The sequence below is a fragment of the Rhinolophus sinicus genome, chromosome 14, assembly GCF_057876585.1.
Source record: "Rhinolophus sinicus isolate RSI-liver-muscle chromosome 14, RSI-T2T, whole genome shotgun sequence".
Classification (NCBI taxonomy): domain Eukaryota; kingdom Metazoa; phylum Chordata; class Mammalia; order Chiroptera; family Rhinolophidae; genus Rhinolophus; species Rhinolophus sinicus.
The window spans coordinates 176,719,339-176,735,663 of record NC_142514.1 but is presented as its reverse complement, the minus strand read 5'-3'; the positions used below and the strand labels follow the sequence as shown (position 1 = coordinate 176,735,663).

Genomic DNA, 16,325 nt, shown 5'->3' with positions numbered 1-16,325 from the left:
ATGAACTATGAAGAGAGGAAAGCAGAAGACAATGTTTCCACAGTGACGCAGTTTGTACTCCTGGGGTTTTCTGACCTTCCACAGCTCCAAGGGTTACTATTTGTGGTGTTTTCCATCATTTACATGATTATCTTAATTGGAAATAGTCTCATAATAATAATAACCAGGCTGGACATTGCACTACAGAAACCCATGTATTTTTTCCTGGCAAATTTTTCCTTGTTGGAAATCTGTTACGTGTCCGTCACTCTCCCTAGGATTCTGGTGAACCTTTGGACTCAGGATAGAATCATTTCTGTGCTGGACTGTGCCATCCAAATGTGCTTCTTCCTTATGCTGGGAACCACTGAATGTTTGCTCCTGGTGGTGATGGCCTATGACCGCTACGTGGCCATTTGTAACCCTCTGCACTATCCTCTCGTCATGAACCAAAAGATGTGTATCCAACTGGCTGTTGGCTCCTGGATCGGTGGAATTCCAGTCCAGATAGGACAAACATGCCAGATTTTTTCTCTACATTTCTGCAATTGCAATCAAATTAACCACTTCTTCTGTGACATAGCCCCCATTCTCAAGCTAGCCTGTGGGGACACTTCTGTAGATGAGGTTTTGGTGTATGTTACAGCTATGTTATTTGGTGCAGTCCCTTTTGTGTCGATACTTGCCTCTTATAGTAAAATCATTTTCACCGTTCTGAGGTTGCCCACAGCCAGAGGACGGGCCAAAGTCTTCTCCACATGTTCTTCCCACCTGCTAGTCGTGGTTTTATTCTTTGGATCTGCTACCATTACCTACTTAAGGCCCAAATCCGATCATTCTGCAGGAATGGACAAACTGCTCTCTCTGTTCTACACCATAGTGACTCCCATGTTTAATCCCATGATATACAGTCTTAGGAACAAAGATATTATTGTAGCTCTGAGAAAATTATTACTTAAAAAATAATGTGATGAGTGTAACTGCAATTGTTGTAACTGCTTGCCACAGAGTTATCAGAGAAACATTTCAAATCTCTATGTTCCCCTTTTAAGATGTTAACTGCTTCCAGCATATGATGTACTTTTACATACTTTTACACACTAACCTACAATTTACTGTGCCTAGATATATATATATATATATATATATATATATATATATATATATATATATATATATGTATATATATATGTAGTAGGCCAATTAATCTATCTTCAATGCTCTATATCTAAAGAAAAATAATCCTGCCTCATGAATAAAATAGTAATGTGCATCACATATTCTATATAAAAACTAAAAACAGAATTCAATCTGTTAAGATTTTGGCTTAAATATACTAAGAACTGTACAAGACTATTTGCCTAAACAATTTCTTATATCTTCACACGTGTATTTGTTAGTGTTCTCTCATTCTGTGGCACAGAGACTGGCCGATAGCAGTTGAATAATGAATGTGTGAATTTACTTATGTATTTTATTCATGAAAGTATAAAGGTGTATATTCCTTTTCATTTAAAGTTTCATATAAGACTTTTATACCTGGTCATGACGAAGACCATCATGATGATAAGAAAAGTGATGATAAAGATTATGGTTATGATGGAGATAGTAATGGCAGTAATTTACGTTTGTGATATTTAGTAAAGCTGGAATCACAATGTTATAAAAACAGTCTGTCCCACGAGTTCAGATACCTGATTTTTCATCTTCTCTTTACCAAGTTCTGAACAAGTCATTTAGTAACTTTCCTCATAGGGTCATACAGGCAAATTATCTAACTAACACTGACGAGGTGATTCTTGATTGACAGATTTAAGGTTCCATTTCTGGGAGACCCAAAAATGTAACTAAGTTAAGTTTAAGTTTGGCTATCTGGGAATTAGCATAAGCCACTCTATTTGGGGCTTCTTGTTTTAACAATTCACAATTAGTAAAATGGTGAAAACATACTTTTTCTTGTGAAGTCTGGGATTATTACAAGGGTTCAATCCATATCCACCTAGTATGGAGAAGCATTTGAAAAAGTTTAAAGCACCAGAAATTGAAGTGTTGGCTGGATTCCAGTATAATTCTTGGTGGAATGATTGGGTCTATTGTATTTTATATTCAGATCCATAGAGATAACCATTATAGTGCTATTTTTGAGGAAAGAGACATTTCACAATACCAGTTACCTAGAGGGGAAAACTTATTTGTTTACACATTTGAATTATTTTATTTTCACTAATGTTTTATGTCAGTTTTTTAAAAATGTGCTATTCAAATCTTTGGTCATCTAAATAGGAAGTATGAACAAAGCAAAACCTTTGTTAATATTAAAAGAAAATATTAATAACATGTATATCATTATAAAATCCATGCCAATTAACCTGTTAGGAGTATGACTTTATTTTTACAAATTTATTTGAGACATTTGTATTTACTCCTTTTATATTTCTACCCCTTGCCTTCCCAATCTTTTAATTCACAATGACCGAGCCTCTAGAAATTACTCTCTGGACTCATTTATCTGCTCTCCATTACCAGCAAATACAACTGAGGCTGACTGGAAAAAAATGTGACATCGTTTATAAAAACAGTCATCTGACTTTACATATAATTCTTGGGCTAGTCCATAGTTGCCAGCTAGGGCTCCAGACATTTCTTGAAGTAAAGATTAAAAATTACTGTCATGTATTTTTCTTTTTTCTGCTGTTTAGATTATATCAGTGTTCTGGATAGCAGCATTTTCTGTCTTCTGGCCACCGAATATATGGGTGATCCAATATATGACTTGGTGAGCCATTGCTGAAGACTTGCAATCTCTGTATGTCAAAGTAGTGGTTTTAATACATATATTGTCAACTTATATATTTAATGAGAAAGAGAACATGGGATATTCCTGTCTGGATTCATTCTGGAGGAGTGTTGTCTCTTCTCTGCCTTTCACTGGGGCTACAGACACGTCATTTCCTTAACAATAGTAACACCTTTGGCATAACATCCTCCTAAAGAAAATACTTGTGAAAATTAAGCATAATTATCCATAAGAATGTAGTAGTGATTATATTTTACAAAAGCTTACTTCATCAAAGAATTTTATGACATTAAATATTGTCCTTAGAGGATACAGAAAATATTTCAACGTAGTGACATTAAGCTATAAAACAGCATGAGAGCTATTTTCTCTGAAATACAATTCCTAACACCCCCTCTATCCTGATTGTCTCATTCAATAAATCACCCTCTGCCAAAGATGTAGTAAATTTAAGAAATAAGAATTTAAGTTGTGGTAAAAATATTCATATTTCTTTTCAGAATTCTTGCTGTCGTGACTTGGAAAAGGGCCACATTAAATAGAGTTGTAAAAGAAGACTGGTTCTTAAGTGAAGATAAAAAGTACTATGTAAGCTAAAAAGTGGTAATGGCCACTGCTTTAGATGAACAATTTTTTACATATATACAATTTACATTACAATTATATATACATATATCTTACATTATATTACATATATACCATAATATATCAAAATATGTACATACCATAGGTCATCATATATAATAATATGCTACTATATATAATGCATTGCTTATTTTGACATGATGGAGAATTTACACTAATGACAAGACCCATTCCCAAACAACACCAATTAAATGTTAAATCCACTTGAAACCATTTTCCTATTGACTTGGAATGGATGTTTTGCTAGTGTAAAGCACTAGTTGAGTATTTGTCCATGTGCCTTGGTTGTCACAAATTATTGCTTGTTTCTGACACACTAAGATCAGTGGATTCCATTTGATAATGTTTCATTAAATTTATTAAATCTTCAACTCATATGTCTGTCCTAGGTACATGTCACTTGATTTATGTCACTAAGGACCAATGGATTAGACAAGGCAAAGTGAAGATCTTCAAAGCCCTAAGCTTATGGAAAAAAGTCAACGATACGAAACTTTATATAAGTTTCCCACCTGAAAGGCAAATACTATAAATAAACTATTTGCCCCTTACCTCTGAGATCTGATTGGATATATAATTTGATAATCTGATCCGAGATTTGACATATAATTTTGTACCAGATCCACAGATTTTTACCTTGCTCCTCTGTTTTTGACTTTTGAAAATCTTTATTCAAACAATTTTCAATAAATGTATGTACAATCTTAGCGGTAACAACCAGGAGAACAATCCATAACAACACTCAAAACAATCATTTTGCAAATAAATCCAGGAAAAACTGTTTTGATATTTAAAAGGTAAAATTTTCTCTGCTGTATATACCTAATTTCTTTTTGTAGAATTCAAAGACCAAGTGTCATCTGGCAAAAGAAATAACATGGCAATCAGTTATCATGAGGTTGACTAACTCTCAGTAGAGAAGTGAGTATCACATGTTACAGTTTAATTGGGTATTTCTTTATTGACAGAAGGAGGGTCACCAGCTACGTAATTTTATCTCATGAGTTGCAATCTTTAAGTTCTTTACCGGATGGTCAAAGAGAACTTTAGTTAGAATTAGATACGAGGATGATGAAGTTGGTTAGTACACAACAAATGATGGAAAACATAGTTAGCCGTGCAGAGCAGCACTTACAGCTACGCCATGAGGATGGCACACAAGGAGTTAAAGGCAGGATGCCCATCTAAACATGTTAGATGCATAAAATCTAAACACGCGTCCCAGTTAGTGACTGGACAAGCAGGGTCAGAGTCAATGTCTTGTGCGTGGAGAAGTCAGAAGGAATTTACTCTTGGTGCTCCTCTCTTGAGATTTGCACTTTAAACTTACTGTATAAAACATGAACACAATAGAGTTTGCCTTCTAAGTGAGTCAACAGACTTTATCCTGGAATGTACTGTCATATGGTACAACAGTGAATAATTTATGGCCGTTAGGGATCCAGTGAAATGAAAACCACATAAGCTAATCATTCTATTTCTTTAGGAAATTGTAATAGACAGTATAGTCTCTCAGCGATGACCAAATCCTAATTCCTGGGACCCGTGAATATGCTACAGGACATGGCAAAATGGACTTTGCTAGTATGATTAAAGTTACGAATCTTAAAATGGGGAGATTATCCAACTAGGCCCAATCTAATCACATGAGCCCTAAAAAGAGGAAGAGGAAGAATGAAGGGCAGTTCAAAGATATGTTGTAGTCACACAGCAGCCTAGCCGACTGCCCCCCCCCCCGTGTCTTTCCTTGAGGAAGGAAAAGTCTGTGCGACTGTGCCTTTTTATGACTTTGCTTATCTTTATGTTTTGTACCTTATGTCTCTCTGTCTGGTGCCCAAAAGATGGTTTGCAGCCAATGATGAGTAAGATTCCCCACGGGGGAGGGGGGACTCAAGCCAGGCAGAATCGAGTGGGGACCCCCAATAAGCTGCCTTAAAAGATCCAAAAAGGAGCCTTGCCTCCCCTTCCCCCTTCCTGGAAAAAGCCATAGCTGGCTCTGGCTTTTCCCTCACACCTGTTTGTGAGAGAAGTCATGAGAGCAATGAAGATCAGTTCTCTCCACTTATCTCAATGGAACTGTTACAATATGAGAGACTTGACCCTGAGAGGGTACATACCGTAATTAAGACATCATGGGACCTTGTGCTTCGGCTGTTGACAGACAAAGGGTGATTAGAATAAACATTTTCTGCTATGATGTATGAGTCTCACAGACCGTGTAAGAAACAATGTTACTTTCTTGTATTTGTATACTTATCAATAAAAACCTCCAGTCGGCTTTATTCTGGGCTCCAGTCTTTCAGAACTGTGAGACCCCTGACCCTCTGAGATTTAACTGTATTAAGTCTCTGTTTCTTTCTTTCTTAAAAACTTAACCCAAAGCTGCCCCTTCTCACACCCTCACTGCCCGTGTTGCGCTGGACGCGACAATATGTTATGACAGAAGAAGCAAGGAAGTGGAGGACTCAGTTTGCCACTGCTCTTTGAAGACTGATGGGGCCATGAGCCAGGGAATGTGGTGACTTTTAAAAAACCGAGAATGACAGACATTTGGCTGACAGCAGCAGGAAAACAGGGTCTTCGGTCCTACAACATTAAGGAACTGAGTTCTGCCAATAATCTAATTGAGCAAGAAGAATGGAATTCCCAGTGTAGCATACAGAAAGAAATACAGTCCTGTCAACACCTTCATTTTTGCTCAGTGAGCCATGTTGCACCTATGACCCACAGAGCTGTAAGATAATATATGTGTGCTGTTTTAAGCCACTTGTTTTGTGCTAATTAATTGCAAAAGCACTAGAAAATTAATGCATAATTCACATAAAATGACATGAGAGCTGCAAACCAGCTCAGTATATACCAATCTACAGCTTTGATGCCATAACCAATTAACTTTAGAGTCTGGGGATTTGAAATACTCAACTTCTCAGCCTCCCTTCCAACTGAGTAGATGACTCAATTCTTCCTAGTGAAATTAATGTAGATGTCAGCAAGAGCTGTGTCTTTTTCTTCCATTTCCCTTCATTCTTAGAAGGTTATAGAAGTCAAATCTAAGAACGAAAAAGTAAGGACACACAAGCAACTTGGCTGTCTGATGTCATTGATTTAAAAGCCCTGGACTATCTACTCCATCTTCTGAATCGGTCAGACTTCTAACAGCCATCTCAGTACGGGTATGTGCAAACGATATAATCAGTGCATTTTCACTTCTTATAGATTCTTGGACCATTGCCAGGGGTCTGCGTGGTGTGCATTATGGCAGCGACAATAATTCCTTATCCAAGGTTGTCCCTTTGGGGTTAAAAAAAAAAAGTATGGTTGCTTCATAAATACCCAAAAAATAAATCAAAATCACACATATATCTGAGCATACTAAGCTACAATACAAGACCTCACCAAGACAATTCTTATCTCTTTCAGAGTTTCAGATATTATTGATAGTGATAAAGTCATTTCACTTCTAAGAATACGTAATACTGGACTCTTCAAAAAGGCACTCACAGAAACCTCTATCTCCATTACCAATTTCAGGGCGATTAACTTAAACAAGTTCAAATTCAATTAAGTGAAACATGCTTCATTTCTATCATCAGTCAAACATGAGGGTGAATGGTAGTAAAGGGACTGAGTCCACTTTTGATGTTTGACTGATCACAGCCCCACCCCATCCTCTTCTGCTTCTGCTCATCTGGTCAAGTTGATAGAAAAAGAGAAAGAAAAAAGTGCTCTTCTTTTGACCCACATGTAGAGTGTCGTGAGCTGAATAATGGCCACAAAAGATATCAAGTCATAATTTCCGGAACATAAAAATATTACCATATAAGAAAAGTTTCTTTGCAGATATTATTAAGTTCTCGAGATGGGGAGCTTATCCTAGATTTGCTGGGTGGGCTCTAAATGCAATTACAAATATCCTTTTAAGAGGTAACTGGAGGGAGAGTTGACACACACAGAAGAGAAGAATGCATGTAATTATGGAGGCAGAGATGCAAATGATACAGATACAAGTCAAGGAATGCCAGCAGTCACCAGAAGTTGGAAGAAACAACAAATAAATCCTCTCCTGGAGCCTCTAGAAGCAACACACCCCTGCCAACAACTTGACTTTAGCCCAGTAAGACTGATTTCCCACTTCCATCCTCCAAGCCCTGAAGATAATAAAAGCATGTGTTGTCTTAAGGCATTAGGTTCGTAACAGCAGCCATGGGAAACGAATGCACATGGTAACCCTCATTCCAGCTCTACCCCCTCCCTAACTACTATGAAAACCACCAGCCAATCTCTTTCCTTTGCTCAAACCATTTTTGACCTTCCTTCTCCCCAGAGAAGGGTGGTTCCTTCTTGGCATGTGCGATTTCATCAGTCTCAACATCCGAAACAAATTTTATGTACTAGGCAGTCTCCATCTGACTCTGTGACTGGATCCCACAAAAAGGATGACTCAAAGGACGATGGGAACAAGAGTCCGGAGGGTGGAGCTGAGAGCCACAAAAAGTTATTCCCTTGGAAACTGGGGATTTGCCTGGTTGTACTTCAGAATTGTTTGGACCTCTTTACATCTTCCATTTTTAACATGTCTTACCAAAACATCCTCTTTCTTTTGCTGGTTTTGATGAGGCAGACAGAGATGTTGGGAGTCAATGTGGCAAGGAACTGAGGACAACCTCTAGGAGCTGAGGGGACAGCCTCCAGCTAATAGCCAGCAAGGAAATGATGCCCTTCTTTTTAGAATGAAAAGAAATGAATTTTGCTAACAACTTGAGTGGCTATGGAAATGAATCCTCCCCAGTCAAGCAATCAGATGATAGCCAGCCTCAGCCAAGGCTTTGATTGCAGCTTGTGGAGGCCCCAGCTAAACTGTACTCACGCTTGTGTCCCATAGACGGTGAGATGATAAATACGTATGGTTTAATCTTTTCAGTTTTTGGTAATTTGTTATGCAGCAAAAGAGAGCTAATACAAATGTCCTTTATCTTCTTGAGAAAATTTCCTTTCTTTTTATAATTCAATGAAACATTTTATTTTTAATGTGTATTGAATTTGTCACATCGTTTTTTGGCATCTATTGAGATAATCGTATGACTTTCTTCTTTAATCTGTTAATATGGTTAAATAAATTAATTGATTTTCAAATATTAACCAACATTGATATTTGAAATAAATCCATCTTGGTGATGTCATAAAGTCTTGACTGTTCCTGTGTTTAATGATTTGTTTATTATTTGCTATATAGTGACTATATGAGAGATGTTCCAGATGATTTCTCCCACCAAAGAGGGTCAATCATTCCTTTGATGAAGTTAAGGCTGATAAACTCAATCCAAGCATAAGCTGATCTGGGTAGGATCTTCCTACCCAGGCATGGCAACCCAGGGCTTCCACTTAAGAACTTGGGCTCTCTTTGTCTGTTCAACAAGAAGAGAACCATATAACTTCACTTACATGTGGGATATGAAACTGAAAGCAACACACAGACAAGACAAACAAACAAAAACTCACAGACACAGACAACAGTTTAGTGGTTAACAGAAGGTAAGGGGAGGGTGGTAGAAAAAGCTAAAGGGGGTCAAATATAAGGTGATAGAAGAACTGACTCTGGGTGGTGAACACACAATGCAATATACAGATGATTATTATAGAAATGTACGCTTGAAATCTATATAATTTTACTATCCAGTGTCACCCCAATAAATTTAATTTAAAAATGTTTAAAAAGAAGAACATGTAAGAATTTCCACTCTTGTGTTTCAGTGGTTCTGCCTTATATCTTTCATCTTCCACCCCAAGCAACTTTAGAAATTGGCAAATGTTGTGAAAGGAATATCACTGTGTGTTTCAGCCACACAAGTCTCCAATTTTGATACTCTAATCCTGTACAATTACCAAAATTACTGCAAGTTTCTCTGAGCCCAGCTGAAGCCCTCTTCCACAAGCCATACATGTATTCTCAGATGCCAGATTGCCTAGAATTTCAGAGAAATGTGGTCAATGATTGACAGTGTCAAATATATATATACATATATATATATATACATATACATATATATATATATATATATATATATATATATCAAAAGGTTATTCTCCAAATATATATATACCAACACAACCAGTTGATAAGACAAAGCTGAGTTTATTGCTTACCTTAGTAAGGGAGAACACCACTTCACAGAGCATTGGCTGTTTCTAGGGAGAAGGGCAGGCAAGGAAAGAATTTAAGAATTGAAAGTTTGGTTTAAGGTGGGTCTTTCAAAGCAAGGGTTTGATTAGGATTAGCTAGAGATCAAGAGACAACAGTCCTGGCTGGTGGAAACAGAAGACAAGGATATTGTGGTGAGAGATTCTATGTAATTTTACTAACAATTGTCACCCCAATAAATTTAATAAAAAAAGAAAGAAAAAAAAAGAAATGAGATTCAAATAATTTAGTAAACTGTCTGTTGATGTTTTCTGTTGAAGAGTCCATGGGTTGTTCAGGAAATTTGTGTAATGAGCAATCAAAACATTTCCCTGGGCAAAAAAACTCCTATTGAAAATTAAATCATGCTAATGTAAACAGAAGAATAGCGAAGTCATATTAAAATAGGCGGCAAGATAGGTTTTAGTTCTTAGTTTCTTGGTTGAAGATGGGAGTTGACAGTTTCTATTCTATGTGATAACTGCAATTTATATCTCTTTTCTCTTAGAAGTTCTCAGTGGGAGCAAAACGCTGCTAATAGTCTTCACATTCTACCTCAAGTGGAAGGCTTTTGGACATTTGATGTTTTCAAAGTAAGTAATAGAGACTAATAAATTGTATATATATATATATATTATATATATATACATGCATATATACATACGTGTATATATGTATATATATACATACATATATATGTAAATATACTTTCTTTCATCTCTCAGCATCCATACATGGAAGATGTCTAATCAGTTGTCTACAAAGTCTTTGTAATTTTTCTGATGTCAGATAATATAAAAATCAGATGTAGAAAAGCAATTTCTTCTGCGGTGCAGTCTTTATAAACTCAAATCTAGAACTGACAGCCAATATCACACTTGCCATATACCAGCTAATATGATGTTAAAAAGTTAAATTTCAACTATGTGTGTATGCCTCACAACTTCTTCTCTAGAACACTTGAGTAATGAGTACAATTAGCTTCCTGTGTTAAGAAAGTTCCCCTTCATCCTGCCTTGCCGTCCACCTCTCCTGGATATCACCAGGGACATTCTGAATCACACTAAAGAGTAGAACAAAGTCCCAGGAAGTATGCAAAGATTGAAAGTGATCTTCCACAGATGCAATGCTACTGCAACTGGGGAGAATAGTCCGTTTTTACAACAGCCTTAGAGGATTGGACCCCTCTGCCCACAGGTTCTGAGATCATTCAATTAGTGTTGGGTAATTACTCGCCTCTCTGAAGACTAGGAGTAGGGGAAGAGAATGGGTATTTTTAATACTTAGTGGGAGAAATTCTAAATAAATGTATTTTTAAATGTAAATTGCAAAGGAAACATAGTCAGAAAATTAGTTTTATGTAGTAAAGTTTTCAAACATTTCTCAAATTATTTCATTACCATCATTATTAACATAGTAAGTAAACAATTTGTTAAATTCTCAGTATGACCATATTATGCTAAAATGACTCATTTTTGCTAAAAGACTTAACTTGCATTTCACCAACTCTGTCCTTAAACTGTCCCAAATGACAAAATAAGTTCACTCTTGTGTGCACGCAAGTAGAAGGTTCACACTGCAAATAAAGGGGAAAAAGAAATTGAGATCGGAGCTCACTGTAATGGAGAGTTTCTGAATAGTTAGAACTTCCATAGTGGATCGAAGAGAAATTCTTGCCCTTAGAAATGAAACTGAAGTTGTCTGACCATTTTTCAGTCTTAAGAGTGGATCTTTGCATTAGATATAATTTGTAACAAGATTGTCTCTACGATTCTGCGAATATGGGAGTCATTAATTTTCTGCAGTGAAGAAAATAATGTAGAGTCTATAATTAGTGGAGTGCCACCAATGATAACTAACCCTTAAATGTCATTGTTTTAGCGAAACTGTCACACACAGTATATGTAGGACTAATGAAGCTGATGCTGAGAACTTGTGTTTACTAGCTGGGACGGCTCTGCATTCCCTTGCTGCTCTCTGACATAAGAGGCTCATCTGTAAGTCCTTCCATCTTCGCAGAGCACCTGCTGATACCAAGTCCTACAGGACCCTCCACAGGGCTCATCCTTCAATCCCATGAGAAAAAAAATTATCCATTTTCAGTACTGACGACCACAGGTAACATTTCTTGAGCTTCCATGTGGTTTCTGAAATAATTTAAACGGCAATAGTTACATTTTTAAATATTTGAACTATTTGCAAGGAACCTCCACAATAAAGGAGGTCCTTTGCAGGATTCCAAGTATCATTAAAAACAACCCCAACATTACTGAGAGTGAAAATTGCCTCTTCAAATTAACATTAACAGTACTTCTATTATAATTACCAATGTGATTTTAGAAAAATAATTCACAATGGCAATAACCCTGCTAATTATTCCCCAGATATCCCTTAGAAATGAGCACGTTTGGTGGGATTCTTCAAATGTTTGGTCCCCAACTGACATGAGAATGTGTAAAAGTTGTTGGTTATATTGGTGGAATTCTTCATCTAGGAAAGTGGAAAACAGTTCCTTCTTTGGTAAGTAGTTTCTGTGGTTACTAGACTGGCTTCAGTGGTGCAAAAATAGGCTTTATTGATCTGAGAGCGAGACCTATTGATTTGTATCTAAGTAGTTGAGAAATGACATTTATCAGTTAGTATTGTACCCGCAAAGCAATCTATGTCATGTCACCCTTTCTTATATACTTTCTACAGGGATCTAAAACACTTTTAGTTTAAATAAGCTTTTTTGTTACAGGCAAGAGAACTGAAGCATAGCTGGCTACCTGATAGTTTGAATTAATTTATTTTCTATCCTAAGGTTGTTGTTTTTTGTTATATATTTGGGAAGAATTTAGTGAATCATAGTATTTTGATAGGATCTTTTTGTTCATTCTCTTTTAAAGCAAGAATCCAAAATTAGGGGGAAGAAGAAGGTTATAAAATAAGAAGACACAAAAAGAATGAAGAAAGAAGTTGGGAGTAGTTGAGGAGAAGTCTATTTGAGTTTTGTTAGATTTTCTCTTGGACTAGGCGATATAGATTCAAGGTAACTGAGGTATACCTTAAAAGTAGTTTGCAGTTTTCTCTCTGCCATAGATCAATCTGGTAATAGCAGTGAAGCATTAAAGCTCATCCTTTGCTAAAGTTGTTTCTGTATTCATGAGGGAATGTGCAGAACCAGAAATAGAATTAATGACATGTATGCGTAACACCAAATTCTAACGGCAATACCTTCAGAGATTTAAGTCCCAAATGCTACCTGGTAAAATAAAATGCCATCTGCCCATTGTTCAGTTTCCGAAGACCTGCTCACCTCAGGTAGGTTTCTAGAGCCAAATTTAAGATGTTAGGGGAAAAAACTTACCTTTTGGGGAAAAAGAAAGATTTGTAAATGAATTATTTTACTCCTGCTTACTCAATTTAATGACCTCGGCAATTTAATGGCCAAAAATATTTTCTTCTCATAACTGGAAAATCTGTCTGAATTTATTGGGATTCACAAAATAGCATTTTAATTATTTTATTTTGGTTCACAGGAAAACGTTTACACCTTTTTATCATTGGGCAAGTATAGGAGAGTTTAAGGAGAGTTACATTTAAGGAGAGTTTTCTTTTATTTTCCTTTTGATTTGTTTTATTTAAAAAATAACGTAGGTACCACATTACAAATAACGACATGTGCATATTCATGTTCATATGAAACATACACCATATTTACTTAGGTTTAAAAAAAGCCATTACCTATATTATTTTCTCATAAATCAAGAGAAACAAACATACATGCAAACTCACACCATACACATAAATACACAACACTGGGATAGAAGCCTATACAGCTCAGAAGCATCCATTGCCCATCACCCCATTTACTTTTTTAAATATAGAACTCCACTTAAAATCTAAAGAGATGCAAATTTATATGTTAAATTATGTCGCTTTTACTTCTTCTTAGCTCTTTGACTGTTCAAGAGACTCCTCTTTTGGCACCAGATCATGCCACGCATAGGTAATGAGTATTTTGGCAAAAGTATAATGAATTTTCAGAGAAAAGTTCAATAATACTGATTTCATGATTACCAAATACTGAAGAGAATGCAGACCAGGATCAGTAGCATAATTTTCATTATTATTAGTGTGTGATATGCTCATTGTTTCTAAAACTAATACAAGTATCTTTTAAACCAATCATATTTTTTGAGAATCATAAAAATAGTGATCATTTTGTGTGTTCACGTGAATACTTATAATAATAGAAAAGGCTTAGTCCTATATATACCAGCCTTGTGTCTCTAACGCTGACATTTGTTCATATTATTATGAAGACATAATGAGATATCATTTTATCCAAATCTCTTCCTTGATACAAAGAAAGTAATGGTCAGAGAAATTAAAGAGCTCGCAGAAAGTGACAAAGCTCCTGAGTGACATCAAGATTTAGATCCCCAAGTTTCTCAGCTGCCTATACCAGATATCTTTTTTATTATTGCCATAGAGATAACAATGCCTCTTTAAAGATTGACACAGGACCACGTAGTTTTCTAAGTATAAAAAGACAATTTCAGAAATAAATTATGTTCTTCTTTGCAGATATTTCGTGGCTGTTGGGGGAGTTATACATGCATCTATCATTTTCTCAGAAGATTAGACAATAAAGTAGAAAAATGGATAAAGGAAATTGCTCCTCCTTGACTGAATTCATTTTCGTGGGAATTACTAATGACCCTGGGATGAAAGTGGCCCTATTTACCATGTTTCTGGCTGTTTATGCCATCAGTCTTCTGGCCAATCTTGGAATGATCATTCTAATTAGAGTGGATTCCCAGCTGCACACGCCAATGTACTACTTCCTCAGCCACCTCTCCTTCAGTGACCTCTGCTATTCCACAGCCATTGGGCCTAAGATGCTGGTGGACCTATTTGCCGAGAGGAAATCAATCCCCTTCTCTGGCTGTGCTCTGCAATTTTTTATTTTCTGTGCCTTTGTAGACTTTGAGTGTCTGCTGTTGGCAGTGATGGCCTTTGATCGGTACAAAGCCATCAGCAACCCATTGCTCTATGTGGTCAACATGTCCAGCAGGAAGTGCTCCCTGCTCATGGCTGGGGTTTACATGATGGGGGTGGCAGATGCTTTGGTCCACACGACATTAGCATTCCGCTTATGTTTCTGTGGGTCAAATGAAATTAACCATTTCTACTGCGATGTCCCGCCTCTCCTTTTGCTGTCTTGCTCAGACACTGAGGTCAATGAACTGGTGATATTCACCATTTTTGGCTTCATTGAACTGAGCTCCATTTCAGGAGTTCTTGTGTCTTATTGTTACATTATTCTATCAGTTTTGAAGATCCACTCTGCTGAGGGGCGGTTCAAAGCTTTCTCCACCTGCACCTCCCACTTAACTACTGTGGCAATTTTCCAGGGAACTCTGCTTTTCATGTATTTCAGGCCAAGTTCTGCCTACTCCCTAGATCAAGACAAAATGACCTCATTGTTCTACACCCTTGTGATTCCCATGTTAAACCCTCTGATCTATAGCCTACGGAACAAGGACGTGAAAGAGGCTCTGGAAAAACTGAAAACTAAAAGGTGTTCTTAAATATTTGTACTATACATGCACACACACTGATATGTACATGCAGTGTTTGTTGTTTTTGTAAAATTATATTGCATGATACAAGAGAAACAAAGTTGTCTCAAATATTTTATTTTAATAAATGAGTGTTTGTTCTGAAGTTCAATGTCAAGAAATGTTGCTGTTCCTCCAAACATGTCATGTTTCATTATGTGTCAAGAGTTTCTATATGGCACTTCCTCTTTGTGGATCACTTTCCTGGCTTTTCTAATTTTGCTTAATTTTTATTTGTTCATTCTTTCATTCAAACATTATTGTATTTACACTAAGAGTCAGTGCATGTTTACTGAGAGATCTTTGAGCATTTAAGTCCTTTATATTTTATTTTACATCCGGTAGCTTCTACATGAACGAATTCTATAATCTAGTGCTAATAATAGACATTAATGAACGAAGCAGTCAAATGATTCATAATAAGTTTCAAAATCATCTTGAAGTAAAGAAGAATAAGGGCTACAAATTCATAGCAAATATCTAAATCTAGTGTAAGAGAAAGGTTTCTTTTGATAGAGATATAGGGCCTCAGCTCCAAAAAGATAGTTTGGGAGAGGAAAGGATAACAGGCAGAGAGGATCTCACAGTCACAGAGGACTTAAGCTGGACAAGTCCATGCCCTTTCAGAATGAAGAAGCCACGGTTGCCACAACATGGAAGAATCTTGAGGACATGATGCTAATTGAACTAAGTCAGAGAGAGACAAGTACTGGATAATCTCACCTATACGTGGAATCTAAAAAAAATCAAACTCACAGAAACAGAACAGATTTGTGGTTGCTGGAAATGGGGGATGAGGAGCAGGGGAAAAGTGGGTGAACATAGTGAAAAGGTACAAACTTCCAGTTAGAAAATAAACAAGTCTGGGGATGTAATACACAGCATGATGACTATAGTAAAAAAAAACCCTGGTCATTTGCAAAAGGTGAAGAAATTCACAGACTCAGCCTGAAATGAGGAGAACAAGGAAGTAAGTTTATTCAAGCAGAAAGATGCTGGCACAGAAGTTGCCGGGACAGACAACTGCACCCAACTTTAGGTTCGCCTTTTCTTATATAGGAAAGGATAGGTAAATTTCCTTACAGCAGATGTGACATATAGGCTGAGGTCATTTGAT

At 36.6% G+C, this 16,325-nt stretch overlaps 2 protein-coding genes across 2 annotated transcripts; both read left to right on the top strand.

Moving 5' to 3' along the window:
* On the top strand, positions 1–945 carry LOC148755960 (olfactory receptor 10AG1-like). Its single transcript, XM_088790004.1, has one exon. The coding sequence runs from the start codon at positions 1–3 to the stop codon at positions 943–945; it is 945 nt and encodes a 314-aa protein (XP_088646130.1).
* Positions 946–14,245: 13,300 nt separating this feature from the next.
* LOC148755959 (olfactory receptor 5W2-like) lies at positions 14,246–15,241 on the top strand. The gene has a single exon (XM_088790003.1). The coding sequence runs from the start codon at positions 14,246–14,248 to the stop codon at positions 15,176–15,178; it is 933 nt and encodes a 310-aa protein (XP_088646129.1). The 3' UTR covers positions 15,179–15,241.
* Positions 15,242–16,325: the final 1,084 nt, after the last annotated feature.

Bases quoted from the DNA above. Each gene is read 5' to 3' on its own strand.
- LOC148755960 (XM_088790004.1), top strand. From the start codon at position 1: ATGAACTATGAAGAGAGGAAAGCAGAAGACAATGTTTCCACAGTGACG.
- LOC148755959 (XM_088790003.1), top strand. From the start codon at position 14,246: ATGGATAAAGGAAATTGCTCCTCCTTGACTGAATTCATTTTCGTGGGA.